The following is a 24,162-nucleotide window of genomic DNA, read 5'->3' as shown; positions in this document are numbered from 1 at the left end:
TTATTATAAAACCTTTTCTTTAAAACAAGCAGTAAAAACAAATCAAAGGGTATTTTAAAAATCATTTATTCTATATACAATAACTTTATAAGTATAATGTGATTATGTAGTGGACGGAATTGTTATGTTACATCAGTCATAATAAAAATTACACTTTATTTGTGCAATTATTATTTTATACATTATAATTAATATAAAATTGTCATGAGTAGGTAAACACATAATGACTTGTTGTTTGTTCTAACCTAATATAACTATGAATGGCATCATGGAATTGTTGCCCTATGAATATCTTATATAATAATGTGATTTTTTAATTAAAATTTAATTAGATATCATTAGGAACAGGTCATGTCAACAGATCATACACGAAATACGTAGTGATAAAAAAATTCAAAAAATATGCATCTTTAATATTGAATTATCAAAATATTCTCTTCTTATTAACCTATTCTTAGAAAAAAATACTCTTTTTGTTTACCACAGATGAAAAATTTAAAGCTTAATTTTTCTTATGTAAAATAAAGTCCCAAGTATCTTTCCATCGAAGATTTAAAAGATCAGACTCAGTTAAATCCATATTGCCATAGCTCAGGACGCTAAACATCTTATATGTTCTTATTATATACGCCAACCATATCGTGATACAAATAATGAATACATGTGTGAATGGTTTTAACTTTTCACTGGTATTTAAAATGTAAAATATGTGATCAATGACATAAGCCAAGAGAAGGATCTTGAAGATATAAGCAGGTAAGTAATGGTGAAGGAACAGTGTCCTATCCATGAAAAAATATGGCAAGTAATGTAGCCAATAGCCAAGGAAGAGTATACAGCCAGCGTCAGAGAACTTTTGCGCGGCGTGAGGAGGCAGATCGACGTACGCTCGCCGTTGACGGATGGCATACACAGCGAGTAAGGCACCAAATATTAGAACTGATATGGTTCCCGCATACCACGTCACTAAATTACCAATAAGATGAATTTGAGCCTGAAATAAAGAAAAGTTTTGTAAGCTTAATTCAATTGACTATGGTTTTCATTTAAGTCATTTAGTTTAATGGAATAGATTGTTTCGTGAAAGACACTTACATTAGAGTTCGGTGAGAGCCAGTAAGCTATGGAGCGCACGAGCAGCGGCCACTCGGCAGGTTCGCTCGCGAACATGTGCCCTTGCGGCGCGTCGGGCGAGTACGATATCATCTTGTACTGCAATTCTAGAAACTTCTCCCAGAACGACAGCTGCGTGACTGCTGTCGGTATCATCTCTGCAGATACAAGCTCACGTTCGCGCTCCCTTCTGTCTTCAGCTAAAGATGTAATGTATCATATTATTATCATATTACTTAACTGAACTTTACTTATTTTCTTATGATGATAATAAGCATGTGAACATATATTCTATATTAATATTTTAGGTACTATTATTTAACGAGTCTATTGAGATTTTTTATTTATTTATTAAGAGTTATGGTTATTTGATTTCAACAAATAGAAGTTTTAACCTTTGGTATAACGATGTTCTTCGACATTCCAAATCGTGTCTTGATGAGTAATGACCTTGTCGGCGACAACCTCGTGCTGATGGAAGCCCCAGGATGGAAGCTGCCGGCCGCTGTAGCGGAGGGCTGAGCCTGAGTCTACATGTATAAGACGCACCATGGACCGAATACTGTCCCAAGTTGAATCTTCGTTTTCGCGGTTTACGATCTCCACGCGCCAGAGATTTTGTGCCGGCATCGACACATTGTAGTCAATGTAACAAGATACTTCCTGAAATATATATTATTTTACAACATTTTTACCTCCGCCTAAAATGTAAATTATTTGACATCGAAATCGAATTTCAAGGACTAGCCAACTGCACAGCACGGGAAATGTATAGTGCATGGATAGGTGTCCATGACTGCATGAATTCCAGTCGTCTAAAAAGATCACGATATTCTTTTGACCAAAAGTTTTCCTTCGTGCTAGTATTTGAGCACGAGTATAATAATCCTAATTTTCTGATTCCGGGTCCTTCTTGAGAATTTCTTGAGACATAAACGTGGTATTTCGTTATATACCTAACTCAGGATTTGACCTAAGTTATGACCTGTCTACTGGACGAATGAGACAATGGAATAAAATTAGAAACATCAGACTACTTTTTACGTCAATTAATCGGTAGAAGCTAATAAAGTAACATGCATAAGAGTCGGGATTAATAAGTGGTAGGCAGAAAAAGAAGAAACTAACCTGCGATTGAGGCGAGACCGGTGCGGCAACATCGTGTGAATTTAAAGCTCGACTTGTAATGCCATGTAGCAGTTGCACCACATCACCGTGTCGTATGGCGTCTGGCGGGTGAGATACGGCAAGAGAGAGCTGATCTGGTCTTTTTACGATCCACCAGTTGTTAACGTCCTTAAAACTGTAACAGGTTACTTGTTGCTGATGAGATGATCCTCGGGCATCAGAGTACCGAACCGGATAAACATGCGCGTGGGAGTGCAACCAACAAGTCCGGCCGTGCGAGTGCCTAGAAAATGATACACGTAAACCAATATTATAACAAACTAATATGATATTACTAGACGTTCGGATTATTGTTAAAATCATAGTACAAATAATACCTGAGTGTTATTTGGGAGCCATGAGACACATGTAATGGTTGTCCTTTAGTAATGCTGGCGAGACCTCCTTTCAGTGATGCTTGGAAAGCACTTGTCATTACACTGTCATGAGGTCCAGCTTTCGGTAACATTGAAAGATGGGCATAGAATACACCGACATACACCAGTAATGGTATAAAAATAAGAATGAAGAACCTCCACAGAGCTGACAAGAATAGTTTAAAGGTCGATTCTATTTGGTCGATGCGCTTCCACATCTGTCTTCCTATTAAAAATATTGCTAAATAATATGTGTACAGACCTGAGTATTTTATCCTGAAAAATATAAAAAGATTGGTGTAATTAACTTATTTCTATTAGCTTTATTATTTATTCCCTTTGCCTCTTTTCTTGTACAAGAGCTTTCTTCTATTTTGTGATAAGATAATTTTGCTTGGCCAAAATTAAGCAATTTATCACAGATCAAAAATTTCTTAAAGTAAGTGTAAAGGGAGTATGATCCCAGATGGGATTTATCTGGTCTGCGAAATTAGTCACAATGGCCGATTATTGTGCAGAACACTTGAACTAAAATTTTACACATATCATTTAACAAATATATTTGGTATATTTTTTTTTAGTTCAAGCTCTTAGTCAATAATCTGCCTTTTATTTTAATACCTAAGAAATAAGTATTTAAAGTTTAATTTTATCATCAAAAATGTATCATAGGTCAAATAATTTTAATTATATGTTTCGAATAAATTACTTACGAAAAACAGCATCCAAGAGAAAGAGCACCAAAACATAGCCATATAACTGAAGCAAAACTTTTTTTCCGAGTACTCTTCAGTACACACAGTATACCCGATAAGCTGAATAATATTTGTATACTCTCTAGTAACATAAATCTTGATTGAACTAGGAAACAATTTTCTGAAAAGTTTTGCACTTATTAATATGATTAGTTCAACAATAAATAATTAGGAATTGGATTTTATTTGACAGATTACTTACCAAATAAAACTAAAGCAGCTGCAAGAAATGCAGTTATTTGATATGTTGATACTTCCAGCATCAACTGATATGATAAAGGTACAAGTAGGCTGCCACAAATGGCAGGGACCAAGCGCAATGCTTTGACAGGTACTGACTCAGTGTATGGTGAGCCAATCCTATCAAATGTAAAGTTACCATCATAACCAGCCATTTGCCCAGCAAAATAAAGCATCTGTTTTCCTAAGGGGGGATGAGCATCAAAAAAGAATACTCCTTTAGCATACAAAGACACATATCTCCCATAGTGAAGTTCATCAAACCTAAAAGTATTTAAGAAATTAATAAAAATATAACAAATTAATAAAAATTTGATAAAGAGATTTAGTCCACTTAATCAAATATGAACACAATAAGTTTTAATAATTATTTCATTAATATTTTCATATTCATAAATGATATAATTTATAAATAAAAAGTAAACAAACACAATATATCTTGGCTCTTCTAAATTATAAAGCCTTGTACAAAGAGCCATAAGCAGTAACCCCACGAAAACTACATCTATTTCCACTGTAAGGTAAACACTTTTAACTTTTTCATCAACATCTACAGGTTGCTTTGATTCCATAGTCTCTTTTTCGTTTTCGGCTGGTGCACCATCACCCTAAAAAATAATTAATATAAAATATGTGACCTTAAATAATAATATTTTATACTTAATAAATTACTTACCACCTCCCTTTTACAAGTTGTTGAGGCATTTTCTAAAGAACATTTTTCCTTTTCAGATTCAGAAAGTTCGATGACCTTATTCGAGATTTTAGAAGACTTGTTTTCCGTAGATTTTTTTAAAATCATGGTCGATAAACACTCATAATCACTTCAAATAATTGGTTAAAGTTTTAGTTGTGATATTAATATACAAAACTTAATTCTCCTATTTACTTCACACTTATTTTTATGGCACTTTCTAAGTTATAACTTTAGGTGTATCTAACTGTACTTTTACATTGAGAGAATGACAGTACGGTCTACGTAAAATGTAAATATATTCAGCTACTCAATTTACTGACACTGCTTGATGTCAGCAGTCATTGACATTTGTAAATAAGACAGTAGCTAAATTAAAATAGATTAAATATTGTTCTTCAATAAAATTTGTTTTTTATTGAAGAACAGTTTGGTCGATAGTCGCCATCGAATTATTTCTTCTTTGGTGTTTTAAATCGTTTTAAAAGAGTTTATGTTGAATTTGTCCTGGCTGTCTTCTTTTATCGGATTTCTGATTTGATTTTATATTTTTCATATTTGGGTAAAGTTTAAAAAAACATGCCATTTATGGATATACTAGCGACTCACCCCAACTTCGCACGGGTGCAATACTGATACATTTATTTACGTTTATTACGATTACGATTTGTCTATTTACGACAACACATTAGAAACTAAATGAATAGCATATACTCTGATGTTATACTGCTAAACATTAACTTCTGCCACCGCTAGACCCGAGGCTTGATTGTAAGGGTCATCGAATGATGTCTTAATTTTCTTATTTCATACCGCGAAAGAGAAAACTGATCTTTTAGGCTCTCTCTTCGCGTCGACCTCGGCTCTAGATGACCAAGGGAAGTCACCACCAACAATTCCGCGGTGTAATACAACGATGCCGGAGGTTAAATTCCGGCAAAGTGCACTTCGTAAAGCACTTCTTTTCTTGGATATTCATAATCCGAGTGGACCAGATGACATCCCTCCAACCGTGTTACGGATTTGTGCTCCCGACTTGACACCAGTCTTAATTATCAAACGCCAGTACGGTTTCCGACGGGGTCGCACATGCGGTGATTTTCTAGTGTACCTTACTCACAGGTGGGCTGAAGCAGTTGAGAGTAAGGGGCCTAGTGTAGTAAAAAGAAATAGAGCTGCTGGTAAAGTTTATAATGAAGTAAATGGAAGTAACTCAAGACAAAAACTGGAGCTTTATAGAAAATCAATCATTTACACTTATAGCTCACAAGATATCCTGATCCATATATATACCACCAATACGTATAATTTCATATTGTATTTTAATATGTTTTCTTATTACTAGCAAGTGGCAACAATTGCCTGTTTTATAAAAGTTATAAGTTTATAACACTCAAAAAGTCAAAATTTGAAAGATATGTATTATGTACTTATCTACAGCGTACATGTACGAACACGAAATATTCGAAGTAAACAATGTTGAATCTGCGTAAGCTGTAAATTTTGAACTACATTCTTCGTCTATTTAGTATTTATCATTACATTACAAAAAAAAAAAACGAATTCCCTTCATTTTAACAGTTTAATATTTGTGTCTATTAAATTAAATAAGAATACGTTGTTTCATGTATAAGATATGTCCGACAACGATAAACTTATTTCTTGTCCGGTTTGTAATAGATTGTATGAAAAACAATCCATAGAAAACCATGTAAATAAGTGTATTTTTTTAAATACTCTATCGGAAAACAGTACGAAAAGAGATGGATCACACTTAGAAGAAAATTCGCAAGCGAAAAAAGTTAAAGTTGTTGGAAGTTTAGCAAGTAGCATTTCAAAATCTCGGGTTAGTAGTTCTAAATAATATACTAATTCCGCCCCAGATTGAGCCAATATTGCCGTGAATGTGGTTATTTAATTTTTAAATACAATTCCAGAACTCATATTTGTAACTTTCTGTATCTATGTTTCCATTTTTCTATAATAATTTAGGAATTTTATTACTGTGATAATACATACAAAAATGCCTCAATGAGCCTACAAGAAAACATTTAATAAGCTAATTCAGTAATACCATGGAAATAACAGGTTTTAGGATTTCGTACAAAAGTTAATTGAGCGGTTGAAGGTATCTTGGTCTTATATAAAGTAAGCTTTGCTCTCTTCAGATGTAAGCTAAGCTTTTGCGATAACAGGATTCTCTATGCTTGTTTCACAGTTACCTTGGCAATTTCAGACTATGTGTTAAGTTGACCGATTTGATTTGACATATTAATGTTTATTTACCTACTAATCCAGTGTTCCATAATTAATTATTCTTTGGCTCAGTCTTTTTCTTGATTATATAAATAACCCATGCATATATAATATGGAAATTCATCCATACTTAGGCTTCCAAGTTGTTAAAATTTCCTAAGGGTGGCAGTAATTCAATATCTTTATTTTAAATGTCAGTTAGATATAGATAGTATTATATCTTGGTATATTAATTGATTGTAATCTTACCCTTAATAAATAAATTAATCACTTAACAAAATCATATAGAACTTGTAAATATATTTATATCTTTAAGCAACAATATAAATCACTTTCTCATTAAATTAGATGACTGACGAAACATCTGATAAATAATTAGAATTATCACATTTTTAGTTCAGTTTATGAAGATATGATGCATTCTTTCATTTATAGATTTTTTAACCCTCATTGCATATTTGATTTTAATAAAAATAACAGTCAACAAAACCTATATAAACTTAAATGGTACAAATACTCACATATTGGATTGCTATGTCTAGACATCACAGAACATAAATTAGTTATATGATCAGCACATAGACTAGGTAGCAGAGTTTTATACAAGTCTGTCTGGATAGGTACTTCTCACCCATCATATGATGGTGATCTTGTCCAGCCAATTTTGGGCATAGTGGCCATAGATTGGGTTAATAGGTACATAATTGGGTTAATAGGTACATAAATAAAGGGCACAATTGTGTGAGCCGACACAGCTATGCCCTTTATTTTATTGGCATGAACGGAATGAGTACAAGTGTTATAGGACCAACGCTTTTCATGCCTGCCGAGGCGCGCGAATGTAAACTCTTCAAACTTTCACACTTCACGGTGTTAATAAGTTTTTTTTGACCTAACTAAATCCTCCAACTCAGCACCTCGAGATCTGTATTGTTACTAAACAGTAATACTTAGCATTTTTTGTTGTATTCCTGTCTAGAGGGGATGGCACAGTTGGGGACGCACTGGCGATGTAAAAAATAGTTAATATTTCTAACAGGTGGAGATATTCAACCTCCTTTGCTTTCCTTAAATAAACAAAACAGAAATTTGCAGTCCGATTTCGTACACCAGTTCGTAGTCATAAAAGCATACTTGCATGTAAATTGTATATTATAAATATTTATTAAAATTTCATGTTTTATTTGAATTGTGGATGAGAAATAAGACTATTATTATTATTAAAGCTATTTATTTCGGGATATTTACGAATAAAGAACAAGACATTCGTAGACAATGTCGAAATATCGAGCTCCACCGAAAAAAAATAAAAAACATGGTAAATATCCCGAAATTAATAACTTTAATAATAAAATTAACCATGTTAATTTAAAATTTTATTATTAGTTTTAATTTAGGTGGTTACTGGGACACCTAGCTACCAACCTCAAATTTCCCAACTTGTATATTGTCGATTTATTCCTATATTGTTTTTTCATAATTTTTTCCAGGATTTGCAAAATACAACACCAGTTAAAAGTCAACTGACTATTAAGGAAAAACCAAACAAATCATCAGCTTCAAATGATACAAGAAAAATTCCATTGGCTGAGGCAATGAGACCAAACACTCTCGATGATATTGTCGGACAAATAGACGCATTTGGAAAAGGCTCTATGTTGCACTCCATGCTCGTAAAGAAAATAATTCCTAACATGATACTATGGGGACCACCTGGATGTGGAAAGGTAAATGATAAAATCTTACATGGGATTTGGTCGAAGATTGCGCCGTCAGGGCGTCACGGTAGCATGCGTAAGCGATCCCGTGGCGCCCGCCGAAAGACGGAGAGGGTATCGCTGGCTTTTTAGTGGGTAAACCCGGTGAACCTGGGCGCAACAGGCGTTCAGGAAACCGGAGAGTCCCATACCCCCCACTTTCCATCACATGGGGGATGCGCGTAAAGCGTTTTTCCAGCGTAAAAAAAAATGGTCGAAGATTGCGGGTTTAAGTCCGGGTAAGCTGAGTTTATGAGTTCTCATGGTCTCCATTTGTATATATACAACAACTTCTCGACGGCGAAGACTACCATCTTGAGGAAACCTACATATTTCGGTCGACGAGGTCATTCATAAATAGAAACATTTATAGAATCAAAACAAGTAAATTTATTGTTATTTCCTAAATAAATAATTTATAACGGCTATTAAAACACATAAATAATTAATACTTTTAATTTTTTAGACGTCCATAGCAAATGTTATTGCAAAAATTTGCGCTGAACAAAGTAATTTACGATTTGTGAAATACTCTGCAACGATGTCCGGTATCAATGACGTGAAGGAAGCTGTTAAGGTCGCGAAAAACGAAGCTCAATACAAAAGACAAACCGTTTTGTTTATGGATGAAATACATAGGTATTATATACATAACGCAATGATGTTGTAGTAAACAGATATGTTATTAACGCGCAAAAAGTGAAGACTAGAAAACGTCCTAATTGTGACGTTTGCCTTTAGTCGTTTTACGTAGTAATACGTTATAATACAACATAATTACGTAGTAATACGTTATAATACAACATAATTACGTAGTAATACGTTTTGCGTAATTAAAACATCTAGTTATCCCTTTTCCTTATTGTTTTTATCAAGCTATCCTATTTACTATTAATGAAATGTAAAAATAAACTAAAGTAAACGGTCCCCGGCGCGGCACACTTTTCGACCGACTTCAAAAAGGAGGAGGTTATCAATTCGTCTGTATTTTTTTTTTATGTTTGTTACCTCATAACTTTTTACTGGGTGGACCGATTTTGATATTTTTTTTTTTTGTTTGAAAGGTAGTGCTTCCCGTGGGGTCCCATTTTTTTTTTCCGATGATGGTATCCGTATGAAAACGACATAAGTCTTAAATTTGCATTATGTTTATGCGCGACAAATAGGTGAATAACTCAATATCACGTTAACCAATTTTGATGATTCTTTTTTTATTATAAAGGATATACTTTAAGGGTAGTTTGGTGAAAGTTTGGTAAGGTTCTGAGCACAGGATCCATGACAAATTAAGGGAACGGGAGGGAACGGAACAATTCTGAGGAGCACGTTAGCAATACTCGGTCGAATCTTTTATTTATGGGTTACTTGGATATTTGAATCACCTTCCGGAACGTGGTTATGTTCATGTAATTATCATAATCGTTAATATTATAATCAACTAGCGACCCGCCCCGACTTCTCACGGGTGCAATGCTGATACTAAATATACTAAAGAATTTGTTTATTTACGACATCACATTGCAAACTTCTAAAATTGTCAGTGTTTCTTTACTATATTGTTCATTTATTATATACACAAACCTTCCCCTTGAATTACACTATCTATTAAAAAAAACCGCATCAAAATCCGTTGCGTAGTTTTAAAGATATAGGGACAGAGAAAGCGACTTTGTTTTATACTATGTATTGACGGAACTCCTAAACGGCTTACAGTTAGGGTGCGATTTGGGGCAGAATTTCTTTCTGTCTTTAATCAAATTTTGTGTATATGATGTGATGTCATATGATGTACGACATAGTATACGAATAGCTCTTTTGCAAAGTTTTTTTACTGAGGTCGATTACAGCTCATTCGAGGGTGGTACCTTGTAGTTTATGCCGCATGACGTATTAAAGCCGCATTTTCGAAAGTCTAATTTTGCTTTATTGGAAAGTTTCTTTTGAAATTGTTCCTGAAGTAGTTTCTGATTCATATAAACGGCACGCTTAATCTATCCATATTAAGAAAAAAATGTTAGTCTACATCAGCTTCACTTAAAATCAAAAAATAAATAAAAATTTAACAAAAAGAAAAACCGACTTCAAACAAAACAGTATTTTAAAACAAATTAAAATGCACTAAAAAGTAATAAAAATAATTGCATATTTAACATATTTTTGAGAGTCATCCTAGGTAAAATGAAATGAAAAATATTAGACTACTTAAAAGTCGCTTTGCGATTATATAAGGTAGTTATAGTTATTGTTTTAAAATACTGTTTTGTTTGAAGTCGGTTTTTATTTTTGTTAAAATTTTATTTCTGTTGTTTAGTATGGATATAACATATCTGTTTATTAGAATATCATTGACATAACGTTAATGAAGTTTACAGTATCTTATTTTTATTAATATTATTAATTAAAATATTACAGATTCAATAAATTGCAACAAGATACATTCCTGCCGCATGTAGAAAATGGCACGATTACGCTGATTGGCGCAACTACAGAGAACCCCTCTTTCAGTTTGAATAATGCTCTTTTGAGTCGATGCAAAATTATAGTTCTCAGCAAATTAACAGTGGATGATGTATGGCAGATTTTAGAAAGAGCTGTGATAAGGAATAATTTGGCTGTCGTTGTTGATAGTATAGAAGATAAGGTTAATAATGAAATTGTTAAGGACAAGTTAGTTTTTTTTTTTATTTTAACTTGAAACGCACACTGGCAAGTGAACCTAGAAAAGTAATCGTCACCGCCCTTATATAGTATCTACAACTCACTTTAACAAATATTGACCATACGATTCATCGCCAATATGCCAAGTACCTTGGAAACTAAGATTTTATGATGGAAACTATGTCTGTGTCCTGTGTATGCTCGTAGTTCTCCCTAGCTCACTCATCCTTAAAACCAGAACACAAGAATACTATGGGTCACTATTTGATGGTGATGTTTTTTCAATTATTGACCTTAACAATCAAAAATAGTACCAAAACCCCCCAAGTACTTCCGTTATTGTGTAATATTAATAAAATTCTGAAATTCTACCTAAAAATTCAAGAAAATTTGATTCCCCTTTACCATATCAATTAGTATAATAAAACATTTATTTTAGATACATAATAGAAAGGAAATCAATTCGTTTTCTTGCGGAGATTTGCGACGGAGACGCCCGCATTGCTCTCGGCGCGTTGGAGCTCGTGCTCGAGGCCGGCCCCGCGGGCCACAGCAACTATATAAGTTTGGAAGATTTGAAAATAGGAATTAAAGTTAGTAGGAAACTTAGTGAGTAAAACAGAGCAGATTAGAGTGAGTGACGATTCAAAAACGCTTCATTGTGAAGTTTACTTGAATAAAATTGATTTGATTCGAGTCAATTCAAAAATTCAGCAATTCACGGGCGCCAAAAGGTAATCTTGCTTACGCGCAAGTACGGATTTTTTTTTATTACAAGAAAAAAATAAATATCTGCAAGAAATATTTGATAGCAACTGAATTTTAGAATACCTGTAAGTTGTACACGAAAACCATTCAGTTTTGCTTTTTCACTAAAATCATAAAAACATTTACTGTGGAATTAAAAAAATATGTCGATTTTTGCTACCATTTCTTTTTAAATGAGCACGTCATAAAATGTTATATAATTTTGGAATTTCAAGATTCTAGGTAAATTGACTAACAAATCAAACAGCTATTTCTAAACAGGGTAGGATTTTCTTTTTCTATTAATCACTTTGAGGATGTGTCCAAAATAGACCATTTGTTGAAAATTTTCATAACTCGAATGGCATATATGTAAAGTAAAGTAGAGTAAAGTAAAATCTACAAGGTATTGTCCGATCCGCAGCGGTCGCACATTCTCTACGACCGGGGAGGCGAGGAGCACTACAACGTGGTGTCGGCCATCCACAAGTCGATCCGCGCGGGCGACGACAACGCGGCGCTGTACTGGACCACGCGCGCGCTGCGCTCCGGCGAGGACCCGCTCTACGTCGCGCGCCGCCTCGTACGCGCCGCCGCCGAGGACGTCGGTCAGTACTCAGTCGGCCCTCGTGCTCGATGCCACTTAGGGGTTGTCCATTAATCACGTGATCTTTTTTTAGCATTTTTTCCCCCATTGGTGATACGTAGTGAGGTTTAAGACCACCCCCCCCCCTCCCCCTTCTAAACATCACGTGTATTTTTTAGTACCTACAACGAATCTTAAAATTTTCTGAATATTATCTTAATTTAAATACAGGTATAAACTATAATCTTATTTTATTCTGAAATTAAGGACCATATTTGTTTAAAAATCGCGCATTAGACGAAAAAATAAATACACGAGATATCTTACTACACCCCCCTTGTGTTATTTTCGTGATTTTTATCAAACCCCTCCCCCCCCTTTCAAGCCTCATGTGATTAATGGACAACCCCTTACATGTTGTTAGGATACAGCGATAATTATACATAGTTCAAGAAATCGTGAGCATAATCATCACTATGCAGAAAGGACGATTTATAGCTTTTATGCATTTTAGGCTTAGGCGATCCAAGTGCGTTAACTGATGCAGTGGCGTGCCTGCAAGGCTGTCAGCACATAGGCATGCCGGAATGTGACGTTCTGCTCGCTCAGTGCGCGGTGAGACTGGCCAGGGCCGACAAAAGCCCAGAGGTTTTTCATGCGATGAAGAGAGTTCAGAGATCTCTCACCGAAGCAAAGGGCCCCTTGCCTTCTGTGCCATTACACCTACGTAATGCACCTACAAAACTTATGAAAGATTTAGGTGAGATTGCTTCCTTAGTTTTTAAATTTAATAGAAAACCGGTATGTATGACGAGTATGGCGATGTAAACAATGCGATCTTTAATATAGTTGAATGGTTCATGTAAATAATCTTCCGCTAAAAAATAAATAAAAAAAAAGTTGTCGAAAAGAGCTATCCCGGTCATCTTAAACAAAGATGCTAAAGAATAATTGTGGCATAAATTAAAAGAAATCAACATAAAAACTCTAGCTTCTCAATACATATTGTACGCTCTTACATTTTATGTACATATGGAATAATATTCATGATTTTGTTGATAGCATCATAGGGAACATACCCAAGTGCTTCTGTTGTTATATTAACAAAAATATATGTTAAAGGACGCTTGTCTGCAAAAGGTGATTATAAAATGTTAATGGTTCCTGGGAAACACAATCGCTGGGTTTCTTCTTATGCTTCTTGCATTGTACTTACTTTACGTACACAGACGGGCTCGCCGAAAGCCCTGCCTAGTAACAGAGTCGATGATGGACAGACACACTATAGCGAAAAGTGAAGATAAAATTGTAACTTGAGCTTGTAACACCAAATTGAGAATTTACAAAATTAGTTCACTTCCCTAGGGCACATTATGGAGAACATTTTACTTACGTATAAAACACAAGCAGGTTTTTTAAAAATACGACTTTTGTGCTATATCCGATATTATATAAAGTAATGAAGGAGGAACTTGTAATTAATGTTTGTGGACAATCATACAGGACACACCTATCGACGCTATAAAAATCGATACAAATATTGTTAAACCTGAATATTTCCTTCAATATCTAAGAATAACAAATACCAATAATCCAAATATTTTATTTTCAGGATATGGTAAAGGATATAACACAAAACATCGAGATTATTCTGGTATTTGTTACATGCCGGAGGGATTGGAAAATGTCAATTTCTTTAACGGAGCTGATGAAGAACCAATGTAATAAAAAAATAAAATCAAGTGTCAATGTTTTATTTGGGATAATCTCATTTCACAATATGACATGGTAAAAATTTACTATTTACAAGACGCACACATCACTGTAATATTACAAATTTTACCTACATTGTACCTTCATAACACTGACTGGCTTTGTATTTGCCATAATTTTCGGTCCTATGTTTATAAAAATAAAATAACATTATCTTAATTTACAACATTTGCCTACTGCACATTGTGCACAAAAATACAATATAAATTTACATTATTCTAGTTTTGTGGGCATGAGACTGTAGCATTTCAGATGCTTATTGTATTCAGCTAATAACACTGAATTGCTCCACATAATTAGAAAATGGGCACTCATTCAAATGAACAAATAGCCTCACTATTATATACAAATTAAATGGATACTGAACTACCAAAATGACTATTTTATCTTAAACTTATTCAGCACTGTCATTTTTGAAACATAAAAATAATAAGATTTATACTAAGACTGTAATTCTATCTTATATTGTAAAATCTAAGAATGAATTTTTATTACGTCTAACTTGTAGTTTAATAAAATGTGCCATTACTTACGCAAATTGATTGCAAAATTTGTACAATCTTATACTAGTTTCCACTAACACTAACTAAGCTAACACAAACAAAATCATTAAGATCAGCAAACTTGAAACATTAATCTAAAATAAATTAGAATCAGACTTCTAATTATGATCTTAAAACTTCAGGAACAGATTTCTTTTTGTCTATAATAATTATCAATGTATAAAATAAACATGAATTTTAATCTTGGTCAAAAATTCATAAAAATAAATAATGATAATATAAAGAAATGGATGTATAATGTGGAACGTTTGCAGGTATGAAAAATAGTATATAGAAGATATATAAAGTATAGCTAATGCTAAAGTTAAACTTAGAAAACATAGTCCGGTCCGGCCATATCAATCGCCCAACGGAATTTATCACGCTGAGTCTTGTTGTAGATCTTTTCAATAGGCACACCATGTTTTTTACACCTGTAAATATAATATAAAATTTGACTCTTTAAATAACACTGGTTCAATCTGCAGAGTACACTAATATGTTAACATTAAAAATATAATACAAATTATCTGCTACAAAGGATGATGAACAAAATATACCTTCTTATAATATTATACTATTAGAACATAATTTCAATATTTCTTTGTGTAAGACTAATTGTTACCATACACACACATTTTCATAGTAAATAATAAAATTAAATGCTTCGATTTCAGCTTATATAGCAGCATCAAATTCTAGTATAAATCTTGTTCACTTACCATGATACTGAAATTCGGGGGTCAAGATAGTTGAGCTTAGAAGTGCCAAGAGCAATTGTTTTGTTTTCATCACGGTCAGTTTCTTGAAGTTCTAATTTTTTTAACTGCTCCTTCAGTCTCTCAAGAGCTTTTTTCTTTTTATCACATGCTAACTTTTCTTTCACTGAACCTCTTTTAGCAGCTTTGGTTGCATCTCTATAATCTGCCTCAGCTTCATCTACTTGATCTCGTTTAGTTTGAATTTTTTCTTTCAAAGCTTCCATTGATTTTGAATGACCTAAAAATTAAAAGTTTAATTAACAATTAATTTATAAATATTGATTGCAATAAATTAAGTTAAATGATATTTTAGATAATCAACAATACCTTTCGGAACAGCACGTTGATGGTTGCAAAGTATAGCAACAGCTCTATTTGCTCTATTATATGCTAATATTTTTTCTGGTATTGAGGCATCTGGGTCTGTTAGCTCCTCTAATTGTTTTTGCAATGTTATTGATGCATTGTAGGTACGGAAGACCTTGGCAGTCAATCCAGGCATCAAATCTTTTAAATGTTCATTCAATGTTTGAGTGTTTAATCTATCAAACAGATCATCGCTGCCTTTTTTATGCTCCATAAATATTTCAAGATTTTTAAACACCCGTTTTTCAACAGGTACCTCATTGTAATATCTAATGGAATCTTTACCCAAAAAATCAAAGACAACAACATATTCCTTTCCATCTTTCTCCTTATGCAACTCAATGTGTTCAACACGGAGAGAACAACAACCAACTGTATCGGCTTGATCATCATCTTTTTCATTACCTGCTCTCAATGCCAATCGATCGATAAAATAAAGTGCTACAGCCCGTTGACGGACACGCATTTCTTTTGCCTTCCAATCTGCTCGATATGTGTCTCTTATTTTATCAATACTCTTATGTAGATTTCTGGCAGTCTCATACTTTTGCCAATCCTTTTCACCTTTCAATTTTGAACTAGGATTTAACATAACATATTTTGCTTGGCTTTGTACATTTTCAGTCCAAGATGCCAACCAAGTGACAGTGTTATCGTGTCTGACTTCTTTCCATTTGTGCCCTGGTGGTGGTTTAGGTATTTTACTATCTTTAGAACAATTAATAAGAACATCTTCAGGCATAACACGCCTCTTTAACATTCCCATTTTTGGGTGTTCTCCTCTTCCTCTGAACAAACCGGGGGGTTCTATTCTGAAGTTGCCAATTTTTTCTTTATGTCCATCTATTATACAAAAACCATATTCTTTTTGGATTTCCTCATTTTTAGCTTTAAGAGCAGCTTTTTCTTCCTTCGTCCTATTTTTATTCTTTTCTGAGAGACTTTGGAAATACGCTTGCATTTCTTTAAAATCGCATTTGGAGAGATCTTTAATGAGTTTAGTTTCTTCATGTGTCATCACTTTACGCCAATCTCCAAAAAAGTTATTATTGAATGTGGCTTTTGTAGTATATTCGTGATCCAACATACGAGCATAAAATCCAGCAACTTCTTCACTATCCTGGGAAAGCTTTACTACCTTACCATCATAGCGGAATTTCACAGTATCAGGCAATGGTTCATAAGCTGGTGCGAACAATGGTCCTTTATGTTCAAGGAAATGCCATTTCGTACCATCTTCTTTTTTAGATTCTTCCCACCTAAAAAAACACATATTAAATTAATTGTATGTATGTCATAATAAAAATAACGAGTTCTGTTAATGAATTTACTTTTTGCGAAAAACTCTTAATTGCCGTACTGTTCGAACATTCTCAGAAGTGACTTTAAGAAATGATTTACACTTTAATACATTTATACCTATCAAGACAATCATGTTATATTTTAACAAACATAACCTCAAAGTTATGTCATGTCAGGTTAGCTTCAATGATACGAAAGACATGAAGCGCCATCTTGTGTTAGTTTTAGTAACTTACTCTAGTATTGCTACAGTAAAATAGATAGATAGATATAATTATTTTTTGACTTGATGACAAATTTTTTGGCAGCAGTTAATTTGTGTGTACTGTGTGTCATACTATTTTAAAAATGATAGTGTAATACATGAAATGGTTACAAAATTTGTAGTTAAAGATTATGAATAAGTTTTTCTACTAACCACTTCCAAACTTCTGGCTCTTCTTCATCTTTTTTCTTGCGTTTCGTAGGACTGGGATTTTCATCTGCTTCAGTCTTAATACTCTTGTTAGCTTTTCTTTTTTCTGCTTTCTTTTTCTTCTTACTGGGTGCCTCATCTTCCTCATCATCATCATCATAAATTTCTAAAAGATAAAATTTGTATACTTTATAACAAATACAAATAAAACATTTATAGTACTATAACTAATAAACATTTGATCATATCATTATAAACTTAATTATATACATTTATAAGGAATCATAATAGGAATAATTAAAGACATTGTTATAATTATCTATTCACCTTTTTTAGGCTTCTTTTTTGACTTCTTGCGCTGAAGTAATGGTGTTTCTTCTTCACTTTCGCTAGCAGCTCGCTTTTTTGACGCCATACGCTCCAACTATAGTAGAATATAAGTTACATATCAAAATTTCATTGCATTTATACAAGACAGATATATAAAAATTTTAAAATTATAATGTCATACCAGAGGAATATCTTCTTCCCCCTCAGAGGCACTTTCTTCATCAGGAGGCAATTCAGAAAGAGGTTCATCTTTGAACTGAGACATTGAGTAATCACATGATGAAACTGTTGTATTAGCACCCCCATAGCCATCATCAATTTCTTCTTTTACTTCTGGTTTTATTTCAACTTCTATCTGCAATGTTGATATTAAACTTTAATTTTGGTCATTGATTACAATTGTTTTTAATTTTTTATAACCAAACAGTATTTTAAAAGTTATAATGTTTCTTTATCAATTACCTCTAGACTGGGCCCCTGTTTTGTGGAATAATCATCAAAATCGGGATCAATTTTAATCTTTTCATGCTTTTCACTGTTGTGTTTATCTTTGACTTTGCTGGAGCTGTTCAAAAAAAAAAAATGTTTGAAAAATTCATTGAGATGTTTGAATTGCTAAATGTAGTTCATAGTAAATATTACAATACCAAACACAAGATTCTTATATATATCAGTAATATTACAATAAATACTTATATTGATATTGTAAATGAGCAAGGAACTGACCATATTAATAGCAGCATAATGCTCTTTAGTAGCCAGATTATTACCAAATTAAGCTAGAACTTTATTATGCTATATCACCTGGCTACTAACCCTTAAACACAAGCATAGTTGCAGTCAACAATTTCTTTTACATATAAAACTAAATGCTTTATTCATAACATATTAAAACTGTCTATCATGCCTTAATTTCTGATCATTTACTTAAAAGCGAAATCAGTAAAACTTAACATATAATGAACTACCTGTGCTTGTCTTTAGAACTGGAGTGCTTGTCTTTATCGCTGCGATGTCTGTCTTTTTCACTTTTGTGACGTTCTTTCTCATCCCTTTCTTTATCCCTATCCTTTGACTTATGTTCTTTTTCCTTTGATGACGAAGAGTTCTCTTTTGATGATGACTTCTTTTCACCATCACTTGATTTGTGTTTCTCTCTGTCACTTTTATCTTTGTCTCGATGACGGTCCTTGTCACTACGGTGTTTTTCCTTCTCTTTGTCACTGCGATCTTTTTCCTTGTCTGAACGATCCTTCTCCTTATGCTTATCACGATCTTTATCACGCTCTTTGTCTTTGCTGGATGACTTATGGGAACTGCTATGATTTTTGCTACTTGAGTGCCTGTCTTTATCTTTATCTCTAATAAAAAAAAAAGATAAAAAAAGTTATAATATTTTTAAGAATGGGAATTTTTTTAGTATTTAATTAATTAAATATACGTGAAGTTTTTTTTATTAGTATTATTTTGACCTGTTTTTATTTTTGGGGTATTATATGGGAAGGTAGATGTGAAGGCAAATATATTTATAAGAACTTTCTAGAGTTAAATAACCTGTTCGAACTGCTGCTATGTTTGGAAGAGCTCTTGTGATCCCGGTCTCGGTCTTTGTCGCGATGCTTGTCTTTGCTAGAAGACTTGTGGCTGCTCTTGTGCTTCTCAGAGCTGCTGTATCCGTTGTGAATGCCGTTCACGTGTTCATTTTTATTTCCATTTACCTTTCCCTGTGAATAAAATTGCAACGTGATTTATTTCACGCTTAGCTATATATATATTTTTTATTAAGAATTATAGTCAAATAGAATTTGTTTGTTTAAGGAACAATAATATAATACATTAAAAGCAATCAAATCACTACTATGCGAAGCTTAGCCTCTTTCTTATGCGAGAACTATAGTAGACGCCATATTGGGACTTAGAAAATTTTTGCTTTGTAGTATGCAGGATCACTAGTAAACAGATTGATAGGAACATTATTAACAAACAACAGTATAATACAAGGAAACCAAAGGTAAAATATAATTTATCTGAGTACTTACTGAATCGCAATCATTATCACTTGCTGGATTTTCAACGCTCATTTTGCCTACGTATAACGCGGTTTGTTCGAGACACGTCTGAGATTACATGAGGATTGGGGCCGGTCGACCGAAAGCAATTTTTCTAAGTGCCGCGATGTGACGAATGCGCATGCGTCGCTCGCAAATAACGCCAACTTCGGGTGAAGTAGTTCAATGTTCTCCTTAGTTGCTAACTTCAGCTTAGATCGGTTTATTTAGTAACTATTATTTAAAATAAACTATATTTTTTTAATTATATGTATATTGATATATCTTTCAGTTTACAAAAAAAATCTATCTCAACGTAGGTACCTATTGTAAATTGTTAAATATAAATATATTTCATTCTGTGGCAAATAAAATAATGACTGTAATATATAGTCTGTCATTTTACAACTGACATGACACTTCAATAAAAAAATGAAGCCGAATTGAGAATTTCGTAAGGCAAGAAAACACAATTCAATTCTTTTATTTTGATTGTATTTTTCGTCTTTAACGTATTTTTACTAAAGGTGAATTAAAATTGGATGTAAATATTTTAAAAGCTTTATTTAAAAAAAAATAGAAATGAATGATGTGTCAACAGAAAACCATGAAAAAGTTAGCGATGAATTTAATTCAATGGAACGACAAAATAAAGGCACTAAACGAAGACATGAAGGCGATGACGAAGATGTAGTGCCTCAAAAGTTACATTCACATTCCAATGTTGTAGCTGCTCATTACAATCATCTTGAAGAAAAAGGCTTAAAAGAAAGGTTCAATTCACCAATTTTTTATTTAAGAAATTTTAATAACTGGGTCAAAAGTGTTCTTATACAGGAACATACAGATAAAATACGTGAAAAGGATTACGGTAGGCCACTACGAATACTCGACATATGCTGTGGTAAGGGCGGTGATTTAAGTAAATGGCAAAAAGCACGAGTGGAGCATGTTATTTTTGCTGACATTGCGGAGATCTCAATTCAGCAATGTAAAACGCGATATGAAGATTTACGACGTCGCTTAGGAAGGTTGTATACTGCTGAATTTATAGCTACTGATTGCACTAAAGATACATTAAGAGATAAATACAAAGATCCCTCGATCAAGTTTGATATTGCAAGTTGCCAATTTGGTTTACATTATAGCTTTGAAAGCTTAGGGCAGGCACGCCGTATGCTATCAAATATATCAGAATGTCTTAAACCAGATGGATTTTTCTTTGGGACAATACCAGATGCTTATGAAATAATTACTAGATCAAAAAAATCACCAGATGCATCTTTTGGGAATAGGATTTTTAATATAAAATTACTATTTAACCCTGAGGATGGTTACCCTCTGTTTGGTGGGAAGTATGATTTTCATTTAGAAGGTGTAGTCGATTGTCCAGAATTTTTAGTAAATTTTGAACTATTTGTTAAGTTGGCTAAGGAATATGGTTTAGAATTAGTATACAAGGCTGGATTTGCAGATTTCTTTAAAGATTATTCTGGAAAGTATAGAGATTTATTACAAAGGATCAAATGCTTTGAGAGTTATCCGGCAACAGCAAATAGAGAATTAATTGGTGAGGAAAAAGATTATGAACATGCAAAAGACTATATGGCTAATATGACAGAAAAAACTGATAATGTTGGCACAATGAGCAAGTCTGAATGGGAAGTTGCTAGTAAGTTTTAACTAATTTAGAAGTTAATGTATTTTAATGATTTATTTATAATTATGGAGACTTATTAAAGCAATTGTTTTTTTATCCCATAATTATGGTTTAAATAGATTTTTTTTCTTTCAGCTATATATTTAGCATTTGTGATGAAGAAATGTAAATCAACTTGGGATTCAAACGGGAAACCAGTGTATGTAACTGCAACAAAAACTGCACCCTCAAAATAACATTTAAGTATTATTTAGTATTATATACTGAATGAATTAGAATATACTAAGGTTTATATACTAAATAAAGCCTTAAATTTTTTTTAAATATAACAATGTTAAAAATGTTTACAATATCATAATAAACAAGGCTGTTGAAATGAAATGTAACAAACTTTTATCAAATTGTTGCTAGAAAAAAAAATAGTTAATAATATGCTGTTTCTGTAATCTGTGTGTGGACCTGTTTGATTGATGAAATGAATTATAAAACTTATATTTTACCTCACCAATATTTTTTACTAAAGTGCTTTTAGTAAAGGTTATGATATCAATCCAATGCTACCAAATCAGTGTTAATTGAGGAGTATAAGTTTTACTATGGTTTATCTGAGTAAAATGAATATATTTTTTGTTACCTACCTAAATTTAGTTAATTTCAAGAAATATTTATCAATTTTAAAGGGTAAATGTAACGCATAATAATTATTGTATGAGCAATAAAAAGCATTTATTTTAACTATTTTATATTTCTGTCTGGGTCTCATTTCATACTTATTGTGAAACAAGTCTGGAAGTTATGTTTTTACCTAAAGAATTAATCACAAACAGGGCTAAGCTTCCATTTACAAATTTAGTTTTAAGGTAAAATTAAAATTCATTTCAAATCTGTTATAATTGTAATAAATTTTTAAGTAAACATGTGTAATCTTATTGCAGCAAAGAATTAAAAAATACAAACTGATAAATACCAAAAGAAATCTCAAGGACTTTTTTATGAAATTAAATGTATTTTCAATAAAATTCCTTCTGCTAGTTGTTAATCCTTTATGATTGATTCCTTTCAGCAGTGTTTCTAATGCACTGATTTTTAATGAATGGATTCATAATTTAAAATTGATTGCTACAGTATCATAGTAAGAATTAAATTATTTGACAATATATTCAACTTTAACTTATTGGGAAGGTAACATGTATCATTACAGCATTACTATAACTAGCTTAACTACCCATCCAATTAAACGCCTAGTCACTTTACTAAACGGTGCTGTTAAACCAGTGGCCTGAATGACAGTCAGCCAATTCATCTTTATAGAATAGGGTAACTTTCTTTACCTTTCTGAATCTTTTTTTTTTATAGGTTAAAAAGCCCAACTCTAATTGTATTTGATTAACTCGGTCTGACCCCTAACTCAAAAATAAGATTGTTTATCAATAATTTCGAACAGTAACGTAGCTAGGCGAGGAAGGGCCCCGGTGCATAGAAAAAGAATCGGGGCCCTCACCTCCTCTTTTCCATCCCTCTTTAAGTAATAATTACCCTTTAAAATTATAGATACCAAATAAGATATCTTGTGCACAGGGTCGTGATTTTCTAGCTTCAGAAGCTTAAGGTTTAGTTAAGAGGGCCCCTTGAACTCCGGGCCCTGGTACACTGCACAACCTGGCCCTACGATAAATATGCCATTGATTTCGAAACTAAGTAGCTTTCTGTTTTTATGAATGGAAATATGTTAGCGGGTGTCATTCAAGCCTTTCGCGCTGATATAACGGAACCCTTCAGTCAAGTGTTTAGACTGTTAATTAAATGTGGTTAAATTAGCATTTAACCAGTTGCCTGTGATATATACCACATTTTAACATTAAATTCATAAGTACAACATCGTACTTTATAAGGTTTAAGGACATTATTTTGTAGCCTATACATATAATAAAATTGGAGTGACTGTTTGTAATATTAAAATCGCCCTTTTTTACTCAATGCATACATATAATATATATACACGGTACATATACCAAAATAATATTTTTTACAATTTTTTGTCTGTATGTCTGTCTGTTTGCTCCGGATAATCTCTGGATCGGCTGGACCGATTTTGACGGGACTTTCACTGGCAGATAACTGATATAATAAGGAGTAATTTAGGCTACAATATATTTGTTTGTTAAATTCAAACGCGTACAAGGTCGCGGACACAGCTAGTTATAAAATATATTAAATTCTATCATTAGTTTAAATAAAAAAGAAAGGGCTCTGCAGTGATTACGAATAAAGCGTATTTTGAAAGCCCATTTTTGATTACAATATTAAGCATCCGAATCCGTATATGGCCTAAAACACGTCCAGTCGAAAATTAATTTTAAATATTTTTATTAGGTATAAGTGACACTTTAAGGGTCAAAAATTTATTAGGACAATATATTTAATATTATGAAAAATACATAGATTATTCATATATATTTTAGTTAAAGTGCATGGTTTTATTTTGAAATTAATCATCGTTGCGTTGCTACAAAATACGTTATAAAGACGGAGTAATGTTTAATATCTTTGTTATTACATTGTATTTGTGTATATTGAGACGCGAGCGCAACTAGATAGGCAATGTTGAGCCGTGA

At 32.9% G+C, this 24,162-nt stretch overlaps 4 protein-coding genes across 5 annotated transcripts; 2 read left to right on the top strand and 2 right to left on the bottom strand.

The window, feature by feature from the left end:
- Positions 1-52: 52 nt before the first annotated feature.
- On the bottom strand, positions 53-4,658 carry LOC124531334 (protein O-mannosyltransferase 1). Its single transcript, XM_047105858.1, has 9 exons — positions 4,329-4,658; positions 4,082-4,260; positions 3,615-3,916; positions 3,371-3,533; positions 2,619-2,933; positions 2,242-2,524; positions 1,509-1,776; positions 1,096-1,313; positions 53-994 (listed from the first exon to the last, which is right to left on the bottom strand). The coding sequence occupies exons 1-9, from the start codon at positions 4,452-4,454 to the stop codon at positions 503-505; spliced, it is 2,346 nt and encodes a 781-aa protein (XP_046961814.1). The 5' UTR covers positions 4,455-4,658; the 3' UTR covers positions 53-502.
- A 1,204-nt stretch (positions 4,659-5,862) lies between these two features.
- Positions 5,863-14,092, top strand: LOC124531458 (ATPase WRNIP1-like). The gene is made up of 8 exons (XM_047106048.1): positions 5,863-6,192; positions 8,093-8,329; positions 8,826-8,998; positions 10,772-11,026; positions 11,457-11,610; positions 12,189-12,372; positions 12,865-13,110; positions 13,963-14,092. Exons 1-8 carry the CDS (start codon positions 5,983-5,985, stop codon positions 14,073-14,075), a joined length of 1,572 nt encoding a protein of 523 aa, XP_046962004.1. The 5' UTR covers positions 5,863-5,982; the 3' UTR covers positions 14,076-14,092.
- Positions 14,089-20,040, bottom strand: LOC124531457 (DNA topoisomerase 1). Of its 2 annotated transcripts, XM_047106046.1 has the most exons (10): positions 19,879-20,040; positions 19,394-19,563; positions 18,808-19,200; positions 18,302-18,404; positions 18,021-18,194; positions 17,837-17,933; positions 17,513-17,675; positions 15,754-17,051; positions 15,388-15,664; positions 14,089-15,099 (listed from the first exon to the last, which is right to left on the bottom strand). In XM_047106046.1, the coding sequence occupies exons 1-10, from the start codon at positions 19,918-19,920 to the stop codon at positions 14,997-14,999; spliced, it is 2,820 nt and encodes a 939-aa protein (XP_046962002.1). In that variant the 5' UTR covers positions 19,921-20,040; the 3' UTR covers positions 14,089-14,996. The 2 variants fall into 2 exon arrangements, with proteins under 2 accessions (XP_046962002.1, XP_046962003.1); XM_047106047.1 differs by lacking the exons at positions 17,513-17,675; positions 17,837-17,933; positions 18,021-18,194; ... (2 more) ...; positions 19,394-19,563; positions 19,879-20,040 and adding an exon at positions 17,124-17,278.
- Positions 20,041-20,285: 245 nt separating this feature from the next.
- LOC124531155 (mRNA cap guanine-N7 methyltransferase) lies at positions 20,286-22,462 on the top strand. Its single transcript, XM_047105625.1, has 2 exons — positions 20,286-21,559; positions 21,683-22,462. The coding sequence occupies exons 1-2, from the start codon at positions 20,470-20,472 to the stop codon at positions 21,781-21,783; spliced, it is 1,191 nt and encodes a 396-aa protein (XP_046961581.1). The 5' UTR covers positions 20,286-20,469; the 3' UTR covers positions 21,784-22,462.
- The last annotated feature ends 1,700 nt before the right edge of the window (positions 22,463-24,162 follow it).

This window comes from Vanessa cardui, chromosome 7 (genome assembly GCF_905220365.1).
Source record: "Vanessa cardui chromosome 7, ilVanCard2.1, whole genome shotgun sequence".
Taxonomy (NCBI): domain Eukaryota; kingdom Metazoa; phylum Arthropoda; class Insecta; order Lepidoptera; family Nymphalidae; genus Vanessa; species Vanessa cardui.
The sequence above is the reverse complement of the archived record's forward strand: the minus strand, read 5'-3'. Positions and strand labels throughout refer to the sequence as shown.

Excerpts from the sequence above, each read along its gene's own strand:
- LOC124531334 (XM_047105858.1), bottom strand. The coding sequence starts at position 4,454 with ATGATTTTAAAAAAATCTACGGAAAACAAGTCTTCTAAAATCTCGAAT. Across the intron at positions 2,934-3,370 it reads TCTCTTGGATGCTGTTTTTC|GATAAAATACTCAGGTCTGT; the intron begins GTAAGTAATTTA and ends TATATTTTTCAG. Across the intron at positions 1,314-1,508 it reads AGAACATCGTTATACCAAAG|CTGAAGACAGAAGGGAGCGC; the intron begins GTTAAAACTTCT and ends TTACATCTTTAG.
- LOC124531458 (XM_047106048.1), top strand. The coding sequence starts at position 5,983 with ATGTCCGACAACGATAAACTTATTTCTTGTCCGGTTTGTAATAGATTG. Across the intron at positions 6,193-8,092 it reads GTAGCATTTCAAAATCTCGG|GATTTGCAAAATACAACACC; the intron begins GTTAGTAGTTCT and ends AATTTTTTCCAG. Across the intron at positions 8,999-10,771 it reads TTTATGGATGAAATACATAG|ATTCAATAAATTGCAACAAG; the intron begins GTATTATATACA and ends AAAATATTACAG.
- LOC124531457 (XM_047106046.1), bottom strand. The coding sequence starts at position 19,920 with ATGAGCGTTGAAAATCCAGCAAGTGATAATGATTGCGATTCA. Across the intron at positions 19,201-19,393 it reads CATAGCAGCAGTTCGAACAG|AGATAAAGATAAAGACAGGC; the intron begins GTTATTTAACTC and ends TTTTTTTATTAG. Across the intron at positions 18,405-18,807 it reads AGTTCTAAAGACAAGCACAG|CTCCAGCAAAGTCAAAGATA; the intron begins GTAGTTCATTAT and ends TTTTTTGAACAG.
- LOC124531155 (XM_047105625.1), top strand. The coding sequence starts at position 20,470 with ATGAATGATGTGTCAACAGAAAACCATGAAAAAGTTAGCGATGAATTT. Across the intron at positions 21,560-21,682 it reads GTCTGAATGGGAAGTTGCTA|CTATATATTTAGCATTTGTG; the intron begins GTAAGTTTTAAC and ends TTTTTCTTTCAG.